This window comes from Chiloscyllium punctatum, chromosome 2, assembly GCF_047496795.1.
Source record: "Chiloscyllium punctatum isolate Juve2018m chromosome 2, sChiPun1.3, whole genome shotgun sequence".
NCBI lineage: Eukaryota > Metazoa > Chordata > Chondrichthyes > Orectolobiformes > Hemiscylliidae > Chiloscyllium > Chiloscyllium punctatum.
Genome location: NC_092740.1, coordinates 14,614,929 through 14,630,676, shown reverse-complemented (window position 1 = coordinate 14,630,676; position 15,748 = coordinate 14,614,929). Strand labels below are relative to the sequence as shown.

General features: G+C 42.7%; 1 protein-coding gene across 2 annotated transcripts in view; it reads right to left on the bottom strand.

The window, feature by feature from the left end:
- The window catches only part of fam193a (family with sequence similarity 193 member A), a 230,067-nt gene that overhangs the window by 32,807 nt on the left and 181,512 nt on the right, over positions 1-15,748 (bottom strand). For both annotated transcript variants that reach the window (XM_072593910.1, XM_072593918.1), the window contains exons 15-17: positions 11,754-11,967; positions 10,288-10,551; positions 2,029-2,311 (exon numbers count right to left, since the gene is read on the bottom strand). In XM_072593910.1, coding sequence (XP_072450011.1) covers positions 2,029-2,311; positions 10,288-10,551; positions 11,754-11,967 — 761 coding nt within the window. The remainder of the gene's footprint in view (positions 1-2,028; positions 2,312-10,287; positions 10,552-11,753; positions 11,968-15,748) is intronic.

The following is a 15,748-nucleotide window of genomic DNA, read 5'->3' as shown; positions in this document are numbered from 1 at the left end:
ATGAATTAGGATTCCCAGGTCCCACTGCATCTCAAAGTTCTGCGTCACTCACCATTTAGAAAATGTGTTTAGTTTTTCTCTTGCCAAAATGTTCAATTTCAAATATTCACATCATACTCCATTTACAAGATCTTTGCCCTCTCACTTGTCTATCTATAGCCCTTAGAGCCGTATGTTTGACTCATATCTCCTGTTTTTGCTAACCACTGTTACCAGCAAATTTAACAACCGTTTCTTGGATCCCTGCATTCAAATTATTTATGGAAATTGTAATATGTTTAAGCTCCAGCCACTGATCCCTGTGGCACAATACTGATTTTGTCCTGCCAAACATAAAATCCATGCTGACACACTTTGCTGTGAGCTCACTGGTCTGGCTATGCCAATGTGCTATTCCTTACTTTACTAGCTTTTATTTCCTACAATAAAGCTTGATATAGCACTTCATGAAACATCTTCTGGAAATCTAAGTCGAGTCCACACACCATTTCCCTTTTATCCAAAGTACATATTACTTCTTCAAAGAAATCCACTGAATTGGTTAAACACAATTTCCCTTTCACAAATCCATGCTGACTTGGCTTGATTACCTTGACTTTTTTTCCCCCAAAGTACGAGCTATAATGTCTCCAGCAACAACTTCTAGTATCTATCTTATGATAAATGTTAAGTTTACTATTTTTTCACATTTGCCTGATTCCTTTTTAAATAATGGAGTCACAATTTTTTGATCTAAGGAAGCTTTCCCTGAATCTAGGGAATTTTGGAAAATTGAAACTAATATATTATCATCTGCTTGGCCACTTCAGTTAATCCCCAGCTCTAACAATTGATTTAGCACCATTATCCTGGTGATTATAATTTTCTCAAATACCTCTTTTCCTTCCAATTCCTCATTTAAAGTTGTTTGGGGTTTATTATATGTATTCTATACACTGATGAAAAACACTGCTCAATGCATTTGCCATTCTTTATTTACCATTAATTTCTCCAGACTTACGAAGTCAATGTTCATTGTGTTAACTCTTTTCAATAATTAATGATAGAAACTTGTTTTTAATAACTTTCTCTCAGATTCTATTTTTGTGACCTTTATTAACCTTTCAGTCAATCTTCACTCTTTTGTCTAGTCTTCTGACTGATCACTAATGTGTGCAATTAATGGCTTCTCCTTAAGTTAGATATCTTTAACTTCTTTAATTCACCCCTTGAAATGTTAATTTTTTTTATACGATTGTACTTTATCTTAAAATATTCCCTTGAAATGTTTGCCACTGCATCTGTGTTGACCAATCTTTTTAACTTAACTTGGCAGCTTAATTTCATTAGCTCTGCTTTCATGCATCTACTTAGTTTAAAATAAGAGTCTCGGACCCACTTTGCTCTCCCTCAGCTCTGCTGTTCAGTGAGACTTGCTGTTGCTCCATAATACAATTAGACACTTCTATGTTTAAATTTTTGTATTTCAGTCAACTTAGCAACCTTGGTCTCTCAGAATTGTCTTTGTGCACAACAAATTATGTAAGTAAACGTAGGAAATAATTAATGTATTGCACAATGCCACAGGGCAGTAATGCAGTGTTGCTGGTGGTACTGGGTGAGACAGGAGTCACAGGACCACTTCCCATTCATCTGAACCAAATAAACTGACAACTCATCCAAAAGGTGGCATGACTAACAATGTAGCTCTCCCTCTGCAGTGCATAAGAGTAGTCTGCATCATCTATTAAGATTGTTCGTTTATCAATATTTGGGAAGACTTTGGTGACTGCCTAATTTACATAAAGAAAGTAGAATGAAATCAGGATCAAATGCTGCCTCCACCATTCTAACATCAGCTGCTGGCAGAGGACAGCAAACTTCTTGGGTGAATGCAACTCAGCATTCAATTATTCAAGGCATTTAATTATTCAACAGGAAATTTACATATAAATGTTAGATAAATTTTGTTCCAGAGCTGCTTTGCACAACACATTACATGAAGATGCTTCGCTGAAACGGAAATAAATAACAGGAAGAAATACTCACCTGCAGACACTGGCTGAAGCACTGACTGAACCTTCTGTCGTTGCTGTAGGGGCGGCAGTTGAGGTGGGACAGATTCCAGAATGGGGATCGACAAAACCTGGAGCAGTTGAAGCTGTCTTTGGAAAAGGCGAAGTCACAAGGTTAGACATGTGAGGTGCAGAGGCAGGGGACAGCGGCGTGGGTGTGAGAGATGGAAGAGATGTTAAACCTGTGGGGCTATTCCTCGGTGCGACTGGTGTGGGATGTCTGTGATCTTCTTTACCTAAACTGTGGAACACTTCACCTGTGCCAAAAGCAAAACAAAAAACTGTCAACATCTTGACTTAGCACCATCTGAAATGTAAACACCCAACAGCTTTAGTCGATGCATTGCCTCAATTACATAAACATTTCAAAAACATGCTGTTCTTTTGCAACAGTTTCTATTTTTTTTAAGCATAGAAAAGCTCATAGCATTTGACTCCCATATTAATTTTTTTCCCAAGCAACATTGTCTGCATCTCAACTTTCAGTTGACCTAGTTTAGGAGTTAGGCTATATTCAAGTGTTCAAAATTTGGAAGAATTTGACAAGGAGTAGTTTATCAAGATCTACCCTATGGAGAAGGCAGAACATAAGTGGACATTCATTAACTCCCCATTTTAAGCTGCCACATTCAGCACTGTTTTTCTTTAGTACCAGATATTTTAGATAGGACTTGGAGGTGCTGGTGTTGGACTGGGGTGGACAAAGTTAAAACTCAGAATCAAAAGGTTACAGAATCAGTGTCAAGATTAGAATGGTGCTGGAAAAGCACAAGTCAGGCAGCATCTGAGAAGCAGGAAAATCGACGTTTTGGGAAAAAGCCCTTCATCAGGAATTGACATTTGCCCGAAATGTCGATTTTTCTGCTCCTCGGATGCTGCCTGATCTGCTGCGCTTTTCCAGCACCACTCTGATCTTGACTCCAATCTCCAGCATCTGCAGTACCCACTGGCCACGTGCTGGCAGGTGGGACTAACTGGGTTAGGATATCTGGTCGGCATGGATGAGTTGGACTGAAGGGTCTGTTTCCGTGCTGTACATCTGTGACTCTTGCCTTGTACAGATTCAGTGCCTGCTCGCCTACCTGAATGTCCTACATACACAATGCTCCTGAACAGAGCTGAATTCCAGATATGGATGAAATTGATTGCCCCTTGACATCAAGGTCATGTTTGACCTTAATTTGACATGAAGGAGCCCGAGCAAAACAGGAATCAGTGGGAATTAGATGGAAAGCTCTTCAACAGTTGAAGTCATATGTGGCACAAAGAAAGATGGCTGAGATTGCTGGAGGTCAATTAGCACAGAGTCAGGACATCTATGCAGGAGTTCCTCAGGATCAGCCAAACACCTTCAGTTGCTTTATCAATAACCTTTCCTTGGTCATAAGGTCACGAGTGGGAATGTTCACTAATGATTGTACTATGCAGCATCATTTGTGACTCCTCAGGTACTGAAGTAGTCCATGACCAAATACAGCAAGACCGGGACAATTTCCAGGTTTGGGCTGACAAGTGGCAATTAACATTCACGTCACACAAGTGCCAGGCAATGAGCAGCTCCAACTGGAGCAAATCTAACCAGTGTCCTTTGATATCCAATGACGTTTTCATCACAGAATTCTTCATAATTTCTGAAGATTACATTGATCATAAACTGAACTGGTTTAGCAAGATACAAAGTTATGCCAACCATACCTAATCAGCCCCTTGCTTTCAAAGTGCATGTAAATCCTGTCTCTCAGAATCCCCTCCAACTCAGTGACATCAAGCTCACCGGTCTGTAGTTGCTTGGCTTTTTCTTGCAGCCTTTCTTATACAATGGCAGAATATTTGCCACCCCCAATCTCCCGATACCTCATCCATGGTTGTAATGATATAAATATCTCTGCTAGATGCCTTGCAATTTCTTCCCTAGCTTCCTACAATGTCCTGGGAGACCCTCAAACAGGTTAAAGCGAGTTAACTACCTTTATTTGTTTTAAGACCTCCAGCACCACCTTTTCTGTAATGTGGACTCTTTTCAAGACATCAGTATATATTTCCCAGAGTTGCCTAATTTCCTAGTCTTCGTCCTCAATAAATACAGGCGTAAATGATTAGTTTAGGGTCTCACCAATCTCCTGTGGTTCCACTTATAGATGGCCTCATCAATCTTTAACTCTCCCTATTCTCACCCTAGTTACTCTTTTGCCCTAAATAATAATCATACTGGAGAGAGGAGCATTAAGGAAAAAATGATGGGAACCTGTTAAAAAAGTGCAAAGGGAATCATGATAGATTTAAATCTACACGTAAACTCTAAAAATCAGGTATGCAAAACCAGCTTGGATGCAGAGTTCATGGAATACTTTTGGGACTGTTTCTTAGAACAGCATGTTCTGAAGCAGACTGTATCAGACCTCATATATAATAGAGATAGGAGCGTCTTTGCTATAAAGATTATAAATTCTGTTTCAGAAACCATACTATGATTTAGTACTCCATTCCGTTTGAGGGAGAGAGGAATGGATTTGAGACTAGTATTAATAACAAACAAAGACAATAATGAGACCATGAAACCAGAGCAAGAAAAAGTGAATTGGCAAATCAGATTAAATGTTGGGTTGAAAGAAACGCAATGATAGACTGTTAAGGGATATTTCAGAATACACAGAATAGATACAATCCAATGAGTAAGAAAAATTCCAAGGCATGAACCCACCATCCAAATGCAACTAGAAAGATTAAAGACAGTGTCTACCACAAAGTAAAAGTATACAATTTGCAAGGAGAGGTGGCAGATCAGAAGTTTGCACTTTTTAGATTATGTCCAAGGAATAACTAAAAATTTACAAAAGAAGACATAATTGCACAAGAGAAAGGGCAGTACAGTAGCTCAGTGGTCAGCACTTCTGCCTTACAATGCCAGGGATCCGGGTTCGATTCCAGCGACTGTCTGAGAAACTTGCACATTCTCCCAATGTCTGCATGGGTTTCCTCCCACAGTCTAAAGATGTGCAGGCTTGGTGGATTAGCCATAGAAAATAGAGTAGAGAGCTGGATCTGAGTGGGAAAGTGTGAAGTTGACCATTTTTGACATGAATGAAAAGGCGAATAACATCTACATGGTTAGAAATTGCAGAGCTCAGAGATGCAGAGGGATCGTGGTATCCTATTACATGAATTGCAGAAAGCAATCACACACACAAAGTAATTAGAAAATCTAATAGAATGCTATTATTTATTGCAAAGGAAACTGAACACAGAAGGAGGTTATGCTTCAGTCAGACAGGGCACTGGTGATACATCACTAGTACTGCTTCACCATCAAGCCAGCGGATAAAGGGGGTGCAGTGGTAGTTTGGTGCACTGACCTCTACAACGCTGAAGCCAGACGCCAATTCGAAGACACCTCCGCCTACCGCCCCCATCACCAAACCATTATCTCCCAGACCATACAGAACCTCATCACCTCAGGAGAGCTCCCACCCACAGCTTCCAACCGCGTAGTCCGGGAACCCTGCACCGCCCGATTCTACCTCCTTCCCAAGATCCACAAGCCAGACCACCCCAGCTGACCCATTGTCTCAGCGTACTCCTGCTCCACCGAACTCATCTCTACCTACCTCGATACGGTCCTATCCCCCTGGTCCAGGAACTCCCCAAATACGTTCGAGACACCACCCACACCTTCTACCTCCTCCAAGACTTCTGTTTCCCCAGCCCCCAACGCCTCATCTTCACCATGGACATTCAATCCGTCTACACCTCCATCCGCCATGACCAGGGCCTCCAAGCCCTCTGTTTCTACCTCTCCCGACGTCCCCAACAGTACCCTTCCACTGGCACACATTTGTTTGGCTGAATGGATTCTCACCCTCAACAATTTCTCCTTCGAATCCTCCCAGTTCCTCCAGACCAAAGGGGTAGCCATCGGCATCCGTATGGGCCCCAGCTATGCCTGTCTCTTTGTCAACTACGGAGAACAGTCCACCTTCCATAGTTACACCAGCACCACTCCCCACCTCTTCGTCTGCTATATTGATGACTGCATCGGCGCCACCTCGTGCCCCCACGAGGAGGTTGAGCAGTTCATCAACTTCACCAACATATTCCACCCCGACCTTAAATTCACCTGGACCATCTCTGACACCTCCCTCCCCTTCCTGGGCCTCTCCATCTCCATTAATGACGGCCGACTTGACACTGATATTTTTTACAAACCCACCGACTCCCACAGCTACCTGGATTACACCTCTTCCCACCCTACCTCCTGCAAAAATGCCATCCCGTATTCCCAATTCCTCTGCCTCCACCACATCTGCTCCCAGGAGGACCAGTTTCCGCCACAGAACACACTAGATAGCCTCTTTTTTTTTTAAAGAGACTACAATTTTCCTTCCCACGTGGTTAAAGATGCCCTCCAATGCATCTCATCCACATCCCGCACCTCCGCCCTCAGACCCCACCCCTCCAACTGTAACAAGGACAGAATCCCCCTGGTCCTCACCTTCCACCCTACCAATCTTCGCATAAACCGCATCATCCGCTGACATTTCCACTACCTCCAAATGGATCCCACCAGGGATATATTTCCCTCCCCACCCCTTTCCACAAAGACCGTTCCCTCCGTGACTACCTGATCAGATTCACGGCCCCCAACAACCCACCCTCCCGCCCTGGCATCCTCCCCTGCCACCACAGGAATAGTAAAACCTGCGCCCACACCATCTCCCTCACCTCCACCCAATGCCCCAAAAGGAGCCTTCCACATCCAAAGTTTCACCTGCACATCCACCTACGTCATTTATTGTATCTGTTGCTCCCGATGCAGTCTCTCTACATTGGGGAGACTGGACGCCTTCTCACAGAGCGCTTTAGAGAACACCTCCCGCACCAATCAACCCCACTGCTCTTTGGCCTAACATTTCAACTCTCCTCCCACTCTGCCAAAGACATGCAGGTCCTGTAACTCCTCCACCGCTGCTCCCTCACCAGCCGACGGCTGGAGGAAGAATGCCTCATCTTCCGCCTCGGAACACTTCAACCCCAGGGCATCAATGTAGATTTCACCAGTTTCCTCATTTCCTCTCTCCCCACCTTACCCCAGTTCCTAACTTCCAGCTCAGCACTGTCCTCATGACCTGTCCTACTTGCCAATCTCCCTTCCCACCTATCTGCTCCACCCTCTCCTCTGACCTAGCACCTTCATCCCCACCCCATCCATCCACTGTACTCTTTGCTACCTTCCCCCACCCTCCTCTCTGACCTATCACCTCCATCCCTACCACCATTCACCTACTGTACTCTTTGCTACCTTCTCCCCAGCCCCACCTGCCCCCCAATTATCTCTCCACCCTGGAGGTTCCCTGCCTCCATTCCTGATGAAGGGCTTTTGCCAGAAATGTCGATTTTCCTGCTCCTCGGATGCTGCCTGACTTGCTGTGCTTTTCCAGCACCACTCTAATCTAGACTGTGTACATTACTGGTCACCTTATTAAAGGAAGTTTGTAAATACATTGTTAAACCTTTATTGAAAATTTTGCGCAGACAGGAATGAGTGGATATGAGGAAACATTAGATACATCTGGAGTTCAGAAGAGACGACTTGTTTGAACATGTAATCCTGAGGGATCTTAAGGTCATCATAGAGAGGAATAAAGCAGGACGTGGCATCACTCATTTATATTAGAGAGGAGGCACAATTATTTGCTCTAGAGAGACTCTCTTGAAAGGTGACAAGAGCAGAGGTAGATAAACTCTTGCTAAGCAATGAGGTGAAAGGTTATAAGCAGTAGGCAGGAATGTGGATTTGAGGTTACAATCAGATCAGCCATGAAGATCAAAGTATCACCTTCAAACCAGACCATTAAGAGTTAATTGCTCAGGGCAATGAGCAACTGAAGCAAAGTGGAAAGATATATGAAAATAGGCCTGATGCAAATAACATGCCTTTTTTGACCAGGAAATAACTACATAACTTTGATTGGTTACGGGAACTTGTTTTTTGTGTAGTTAACATGGAACCACCTGGAGAGGTTTTCAAATTATTTTTTCCACAATGGAATATCTGGAAGTAAAGTGTTACAAAACTGGGATTCATGATCTTAGATTGCAAAAAGAGTTAAATATTAATATTCGCCCCATTCATCAGACATTTCATCCTCAGTCTGGGGCTCACGAAAATTGTGCCTGGAATCTGAGACATGGCTCAGAGCACCACCGTCACCAAAGTCCCCAACAGATGGGGCGGCACAGTGGCTCAATGGCAAGCAATGCTGCCTTACAGCGCTAAGGACCTGGGTTCGATTCCTGCCTCGGTTGACTGTGTGGAGTTTGCACATTCTCCCCGTATCTGTGTGGGTTTCCTCTGGGTGCTCTGGTTTCCTCCCACAATCCAAAGATGTGCAGGTCAGGTGAATAGGCCATGCTAAATTGCCCAAGTGTTAGGTGCATTAGTTGGAGGTAAGTGTAGGGTAGGGGAATGGGTCTGGGTGGGTTACTGTTTGGAGGATCGGTGTGGACTTGGGCCAAACGGCCTGTTTCCATACTGTAGGGAATCTAGTCAGATAGTAGGCTGTGCGGGACTCACTTAGATAATTGATTCACTCAAATATTTGCATATGTCTCTAATATACATCAAGTAGATTAAGCTAATAAATTTGCTTCACATTGAAGTGCACGCGATTTTTGTAAATCATTTTGACCAGACCCTTGGGCGGCATGGTGGCACAGTGGTTAGCACTGCTGCCTCACAGTGCCAGAGACCCGGGTTCAATTCCCACCTCAGGCGACACACTGTGTGGAGTTTTCACATTCTCCCATGTCTGCGTGGGTTTCTTCCGGGTGCTCCAGTTTCCTCCCACAATCCAAAAAAAAAAGAGTATGCAGCTTAGGTGGATTGGCCACGCTAAATTGCCCATAGTGTTAGGTGAAGGGGTAAATATAGGAGAATGGGTCTGGGTGGGTTGCGCTTCGGCGGGTCGGTGTGGACTTGTTGGGCCGAAGGGCCTGTTTCCACACTAAGTAATCTAATCTAATCTAACCCAAGAGGTTCTTTTAGCCTAATAAAGCCTTCTGGTGCAAAGCTGCTTACTCGTGCTCCTTGTCGGTTTGGAAACAAAAACTGAAATAATTAGCGAACAATCCTTTTTGAATGAAAATGATGACATTGACAGGTAAGTACAGGTTAGAAATCTGGGAAAAAGTGACTGACTTCCTGGCACTTTTTACATACTGCTGAGTGCGCATGCAGATCCTTGGTTTCAAGCAAATCTGCTTTGGTGCAGTCCGAGTTTAAAAAAAATTGTTCAGAGTGCGGGCGTCAATTCCTTGGTCAGCATTTACCGTCCATCCCTAATTGCCCAGAGTCACCAAAATTCCTGTGGGTCTGCGGTCACAAGGGACATATCAAGTAAGGACAATGGATTCCTTCCCTGAAGGATGTAAGAGAACAAGATGGATTTTTCCAACAAGCGACAACGATTTCATGGTCATCATTAGATTTTTAACTGCAATTTTTTTAACTTTAAATTCCATCATCTGCCATGGCAGGATTCAAAGCTGGGTCCCCCAGAACATCACCCAGGTCTCTGGATTACTAGTTTCATGATAGTACCACCAGGCCATCTCCTCCCAAGTCAAGAAATTAGATTATGTTCAAATCTTTGGAGTGAGGCTTGAACACAATCCCTCAGCAAGAGCCACAGCTATAAAATGCACAAATATCTAACATCAATAAGGTGAGATCATTGTAGCCCTCTTCCCAAAAGAGTGGATAAATTTATTAACCAAGTTAACTAATCTAAACAGTTGAACTTTGGGATGGCAAGAGAACACTACATTTACAGGAGGATAGCACTGGACTTCGCTGCAGAAGCTTCAGCTGTCAGAAATATTTTTAAAAATCATAATTCTGGAAATATTAGGGGGACCTGCCCAACACTTCTGGAAATAGAATCTAGCAAGTAGCAAACCTGTCAAGAAATTAGACCAATGACCAAAAGAAGGAAAACCAACAAGACAACAAATTATGCTCGTTGCAATAATATCAATATCAATGACAAAAAATGAAACCTCTGTAGATATGATCAGCTAAAGGCATTCTTCTGTACAACACTGACTGATTAAATCTAAACACACTGGAAGATACATTGGATAAAAGAGCATTTAGAAAGGACACCTGTGTAAATTTGATGTGTCAAATAATTTGGCTTCACCTGAAGTGAAACCACATTGAATAGGTTGGCTTTACCTAGCGACGTTGGTCTTTTGGATGAAACCTTAAATTGATTGGAGCTAGATTGTACAGTTGTGGCTGTTGATGAGACAGAGGAGGTGGCTGAGGATGTTGCCATGATGACTTTATTTGTTTCCACAGAAGGAGGGGTGTTGTAGAGACATTTTTTCCTAGATGTGGGCTTTTTCTCCTTGGTGTCCGTGACAGCTGTTTCGGCGCTCGTTGTGGGGGGAAGTGCTTCGGGCCTAATCTCTGGGAGTGGTGACCCCAACATATCACCTGTAGTAAATGAGAAATGTAGATGGTAATTACTGCAAACTAATCTTCTGCCTTTACTAAATTACCTTGGACCTGTAATACCTTCACAGGGACCATAATTTCAGACCATACTTGGATCATGTTAATATTATTCGAGTTTTTTTTAAGAAAGGTATTAAATTCATCTGTCCTCCAGTCAGTAAAGCGTCATCTAGCAGACTGATAAAGGTGCAGGCAAGACTTCGAACCACTGATTTTGTCAGAACATTTATGTATGGACATATCAGTCTTTTGAGAATATTTTGACCAGCTCCTTGGGTGTTTAGGCGTACAACGATACTAAATGGGTGAACCAAATTTGCTGAGACAAGTATTCAAGGTGACAATGTTCACATGCAGCTTGCTAATTGACTTTCAGAAGAGGTGAGAAAATACCAGAGCTGCCCTCCAGCCACACAGCTGGTATGTTGCCAATTCACTCTTCTGCAAAGAGGTGACAAGCCTATCTCATGACTAGAATCACCACAGTTGAATTGAACCCTCTTTTCACAGGTCTAATGCTATTGGCAGTGCACTTAAGTAGGAGGGAAATAGACTAATTTCACACTGGGAGCAGGATTCTGCAAAGTACAAACTCAATGAGGTTAGCTACAATCATAATTATGTAGGGGAGAATTTGGTGATTAGCGTGCATTTCTGAACACAGACATTTTGTCCAAACGTTTCATCTTACACATGAGAATTCATAAAAATGTCAATAAAAAATTAAAACTTTATGGAAGTAACCGGTCTTTATATGAAAGGACAGCACTGACTCATTGGTAGATGTGCTGCCGGAGAATATGACAGTTGGATATAAGCTTCCTAAACTTAACATGCACATGACCCTTATGGCTCAAGGAATTTCATTCCTTCATCCTGGACTGGACTTAAACACACAATAAAGAGTATAAAGGATTATCTGACACATTGCCCGTTCCCAGCTGTCTGTAAGTTTTGAAAAAGGAAAGGGATGCAATCAATTAGATTTTTTGTTCAAAGATACCAGAATAGCATTTAGAAATTTCAAAGTTACTGTTTTAGAATCAAAACTATAGTATTAAATTAATGCTGCCTTCTGAAAAGTCAAGCAGTAGCAATTTATAGGAGAGTGTCAAAGAGTGACCAAATTAAAGGGTTTCTTTTCCTTTAAGTTAATTGAAATATGAAGTGCAGCTCCTTACCAGATAATGTTTCTGGTAGAAAAGCAGCAGGATTCCACGGCTTATCCCCATTGATTAACTCTGATCCCCACAGACTTGCCAATTTATGGGATGTAAGCAGTGGGTTGTTCCAGTCTGTACTACCAAAACAACTTGGATAGATGTGGTCCTGCAGGGAAGCATTGAACACCTGATGTTTGCTCGTATGATTGGGAGGTGGGGCTGATGGAAGAGCCTGCAAAGGAAAGCAAAATTAGACAGTTATAATTAATTACACCATGGCACTGTGTTGAGACCCAATACTCTACATTATATAGAGCAAAGACTCATTATTGATAATGGTTCTGAACAAATATGTTTTGTAATATAATTACTAAAGAGAGAAACACAACACTACAGACAGAAAAAATGTCAAGTTTCAGCTGTCAAAGGTTAGCAGCATTCTTGCTTCAACGTACAAGGTTCTGAGGTTTTAAAAATTCAGTGGGTGTGGATTTCGCCACTTGACTCAACAATGAATGCCCACCCTCCCATGCCCTCAAGGTGTTGCTGGCGCCTTCTTGAACTGCTGTAGTATATTTGGTGTAGGTACATCCACAATACTGTTAGGGAGGGAATTCCCAAATATCTGACATCATACAACAGTGATGTATTTCAAGTCTGGATTGTGACTGTCTTGGATAGTAACTTGCAGGTGGTACTCCCATGTACCTGCTGCCCTTGTCCTTCTAGATGATCGTGGCTATAGGTTTAGTAGGTACAGACTAATCAGCATTGGTGAATTTCTGCAGTGCATCTTGAAGATGGTACACACCCCTGTTATTGAGCACTTGTAGGTCATGAATATTTGTGGATGTGGTGCCACCTAAGTGGTCTGTTTTATGCTGGATGGCATCAAACTTCCTGAGTGCTGTTGGAGCTGCACTCATCAGGCATAATCCTGACTTGTCCTATAGATGGAGGACATGCTTTAGCATGTCAGTGGTTGAGGCTATTCACTGTAGGATTCCTAAACTCTGACTTGCTCTGGATGTAGGTTTGCTCACTGAACTAGAAGGTTTATTTTCAGACATTTTGTCACCATACTAGGTAACATCTTCAGTCAGCCTCTGAATGAAGCACTAGTGGTGTAGCCCGCTTTCTAATTTATATGTTTGCTTCTACTTGGGTTGCTGATGTCATTTCCTCTCATGAAATCATTTCCTGTTTTTTTCCTCAGGGAGTGGTAAATGGAATCCAAGTCAATGTGTTTGTTGATAGAGCTCTGGTTGGATCATCAAACGTCTGAAAACAAACCTTCCAGCTCAGTGAGCAAACGTACATCCAGAATCTCAATCTGAACCTCAATTTTCTCAAAACTCACTCTGACCCGTTCTTGTGGCTGTAGTATTTCCATAGCTTGCCCAGCTCATGTCTGGTCGATTGCTACTATATGTCAAGTGAAGGGGTTATTATTAAAATATTCTCTCTTGTTGATGATCATTGGTGCTATACAAATACCAGACAATATTACCTGCCACTTTTCTGCCCAAACCTGAATATTGTCCAGACCTTGCAGCATTTGGCCATTGACTGTTTCGGTTTCAGAGGAGTCACAAAACAGTGCTCAGCACTGTAAACATCAGTTAGTATTTCACTTCTGATCTTACGATGAAGGGAAAGTCATTGATGTAACAGCTGAAGACAGTTGGACCAAGGACATTACCTTGAGGAATTCCGCAGAGATGTCCTGGAGCTGAAATGACTGACATACAACTATTTTCATTTGTACTAGGTATGATTCCAACCAGTTTCGAATATTCGCACTCAAGTTAATTTTGCTTCACCTCCTTGTTGCCCTACTCGGTGAAATGATGACCATATGTCAAAGGCAGTCACCTCACCTCACGACTAAGGCTGCAATAAAGTCGGGGCTGAGTGACACTGGTAGAATTCAGAAATGAAAATTAATGAGCAGGTTACTGCCAAGCAAGTGCTGCTTGATAGCAATATTCTTGACCACTTCCATCACTCTGATGATGATCGAGAGTAGACTAATGGGGCTGTGGTCAGCTAAGTTGGATTTGTGCTGCTTTATGTGTACAGGACTACCAGGTCAATTTTCCCCATTGCCAGGTAGATGCCAGCGTTGTACCTATATAACGCTTAGCTAGGGGCACAGCAAGTTCTGGAGCAAGAGTTTTAGTCAGGATTTATCAGAGCCCCTACCCCTTGAAGAAATGCCTTCTTCAGTTTCTTAATATCATACAGAATCAATTTGGCTGAAGACTGGCATCTATAATTATAGAGATCTCTGAGAAGGTTGAGATGGATCTTGGGACATCTGGCTGAAGACTGTAACAAATGAGTCAGTCTGATCTTTTGTACTGATGAATATGCTCCCCTATCATTGAGGATGGGGACACTTGTGCAGCCGCTATCTCTTCCAGTGAGTTGTTTAATTATTCACACCATTCATAACTGGATGCGGTAGAACTGCAGAGCTTTGATCTGATCAGTTGATTATGGAATCGCTTAGCTTGTCTACCACTTGCTACTTATGCTGTTTGGCATGCAAGTAGTCCTGCTTTGTAACTTCACCAGGTTGGCACCTCACTTTTAGCTATGCTTCGTGCTGTTTCTGATATGCCTTCCATCACTCTTCTTTGAATCGGGACTGATCACCTGGCTTGATGATAATGGCAGAGTGGGGGATATGCTAGGCTATTGGTAGCAGATTGTGTTTGAGTACAATTCTACTGTTGCTGATGCCCTACAGTACCTATGTCCAGTCTTGAATTGCAATATCTGTTCAAAATCTTATTTTGTGGGGTGATACCCTCTATCATCATGTGGGACCATCTTCAGTAAGACTCCTACTATTAATGATACAGACAGACTAGCAGGCTGATTAGTGAGGATGAAGTCAAGTATATTTTTCCCTCTTGTTGGTTCCCTCACCACCCTCAGTCTAGCAGCAGCCATGTCTTTTTGGATTTGACCAGCTCAGCAAGGAGAGGGGTTTGGCCACATGTGATGATGGACACTGATGCCACGACCCAGAACATATTCTATGCCCTTCCCATCCCAAATAGCTTCCAAGTGGCGTTCAACAAGCAAAAGCACTAATTCATCAGCTGACTGGAAGGTGTACATGGCAATCAGCAGAAAGTTTACCTGTCAATGTTTAATTGAACGCCATAACACTTCATAGGGTCTGGAGTAATGCTGAGGATTCCCAAAGGAACCCCCTCCCATCATTGCACTGCTACCTCTATTGGGTCTGTCCTGCTGGTGGGACAGGTCATACCCACTAATGGCACCGGAGACACTAAGGTACACTTCTGAGAGCATGACCATGCTTTGTTATCATTTGAGTAGTTTGTCAGATAGCTCTCCCAATTTTGGCTTTAAACCTCAGCTGTTACAAAGAAAAACTTCACAAGGTTGACAGAGCCGAGTGTGCTGCTGTTGTTTCCAGTGTTTAGGTGCTGTTCCTGTATCATACATTTTCTGACACTTTTTAGTAGTTATATTACAACTGAATAGCTTGTTAGACCATTTCAGAGGTAAGTTAAGAATCAACCACAGTGCTCTGGATCTAGAGAAACATGTCGGCTGGGCAAGACCAGTTAAGGATGGTGGATCTCCCTTCCCAAAAAGACAATGGTGAATCAGATGGATTTTCACAACAATTGGCAATGATAACATAGTCATCTGACCACCTGCTGTGGTGTAATTTGAGTCCAGTCCCCCCAAAGAATGATTGGCATCCTGGATTAGCAATCTAGTGACATCACCAATATACTACTGCCTTTAACAAAGTTCTACCTCATGACTTCAGCACAAAAATCACGATCGGCATCCCAGTGCAGTTCTGTGCAAGTCCTATAAAGTTACAGTTATGATCTTCAGGTGAGATTTGAGATCATATTATTTGCTTGGGAGCTAGCTTCCATGGCACTATTCTGAAGAGCAGAAGTTCTCAGGTGTGCTGCTCACACTTTGTCCTTCAATCAAATTACAAAAGGAGAGAT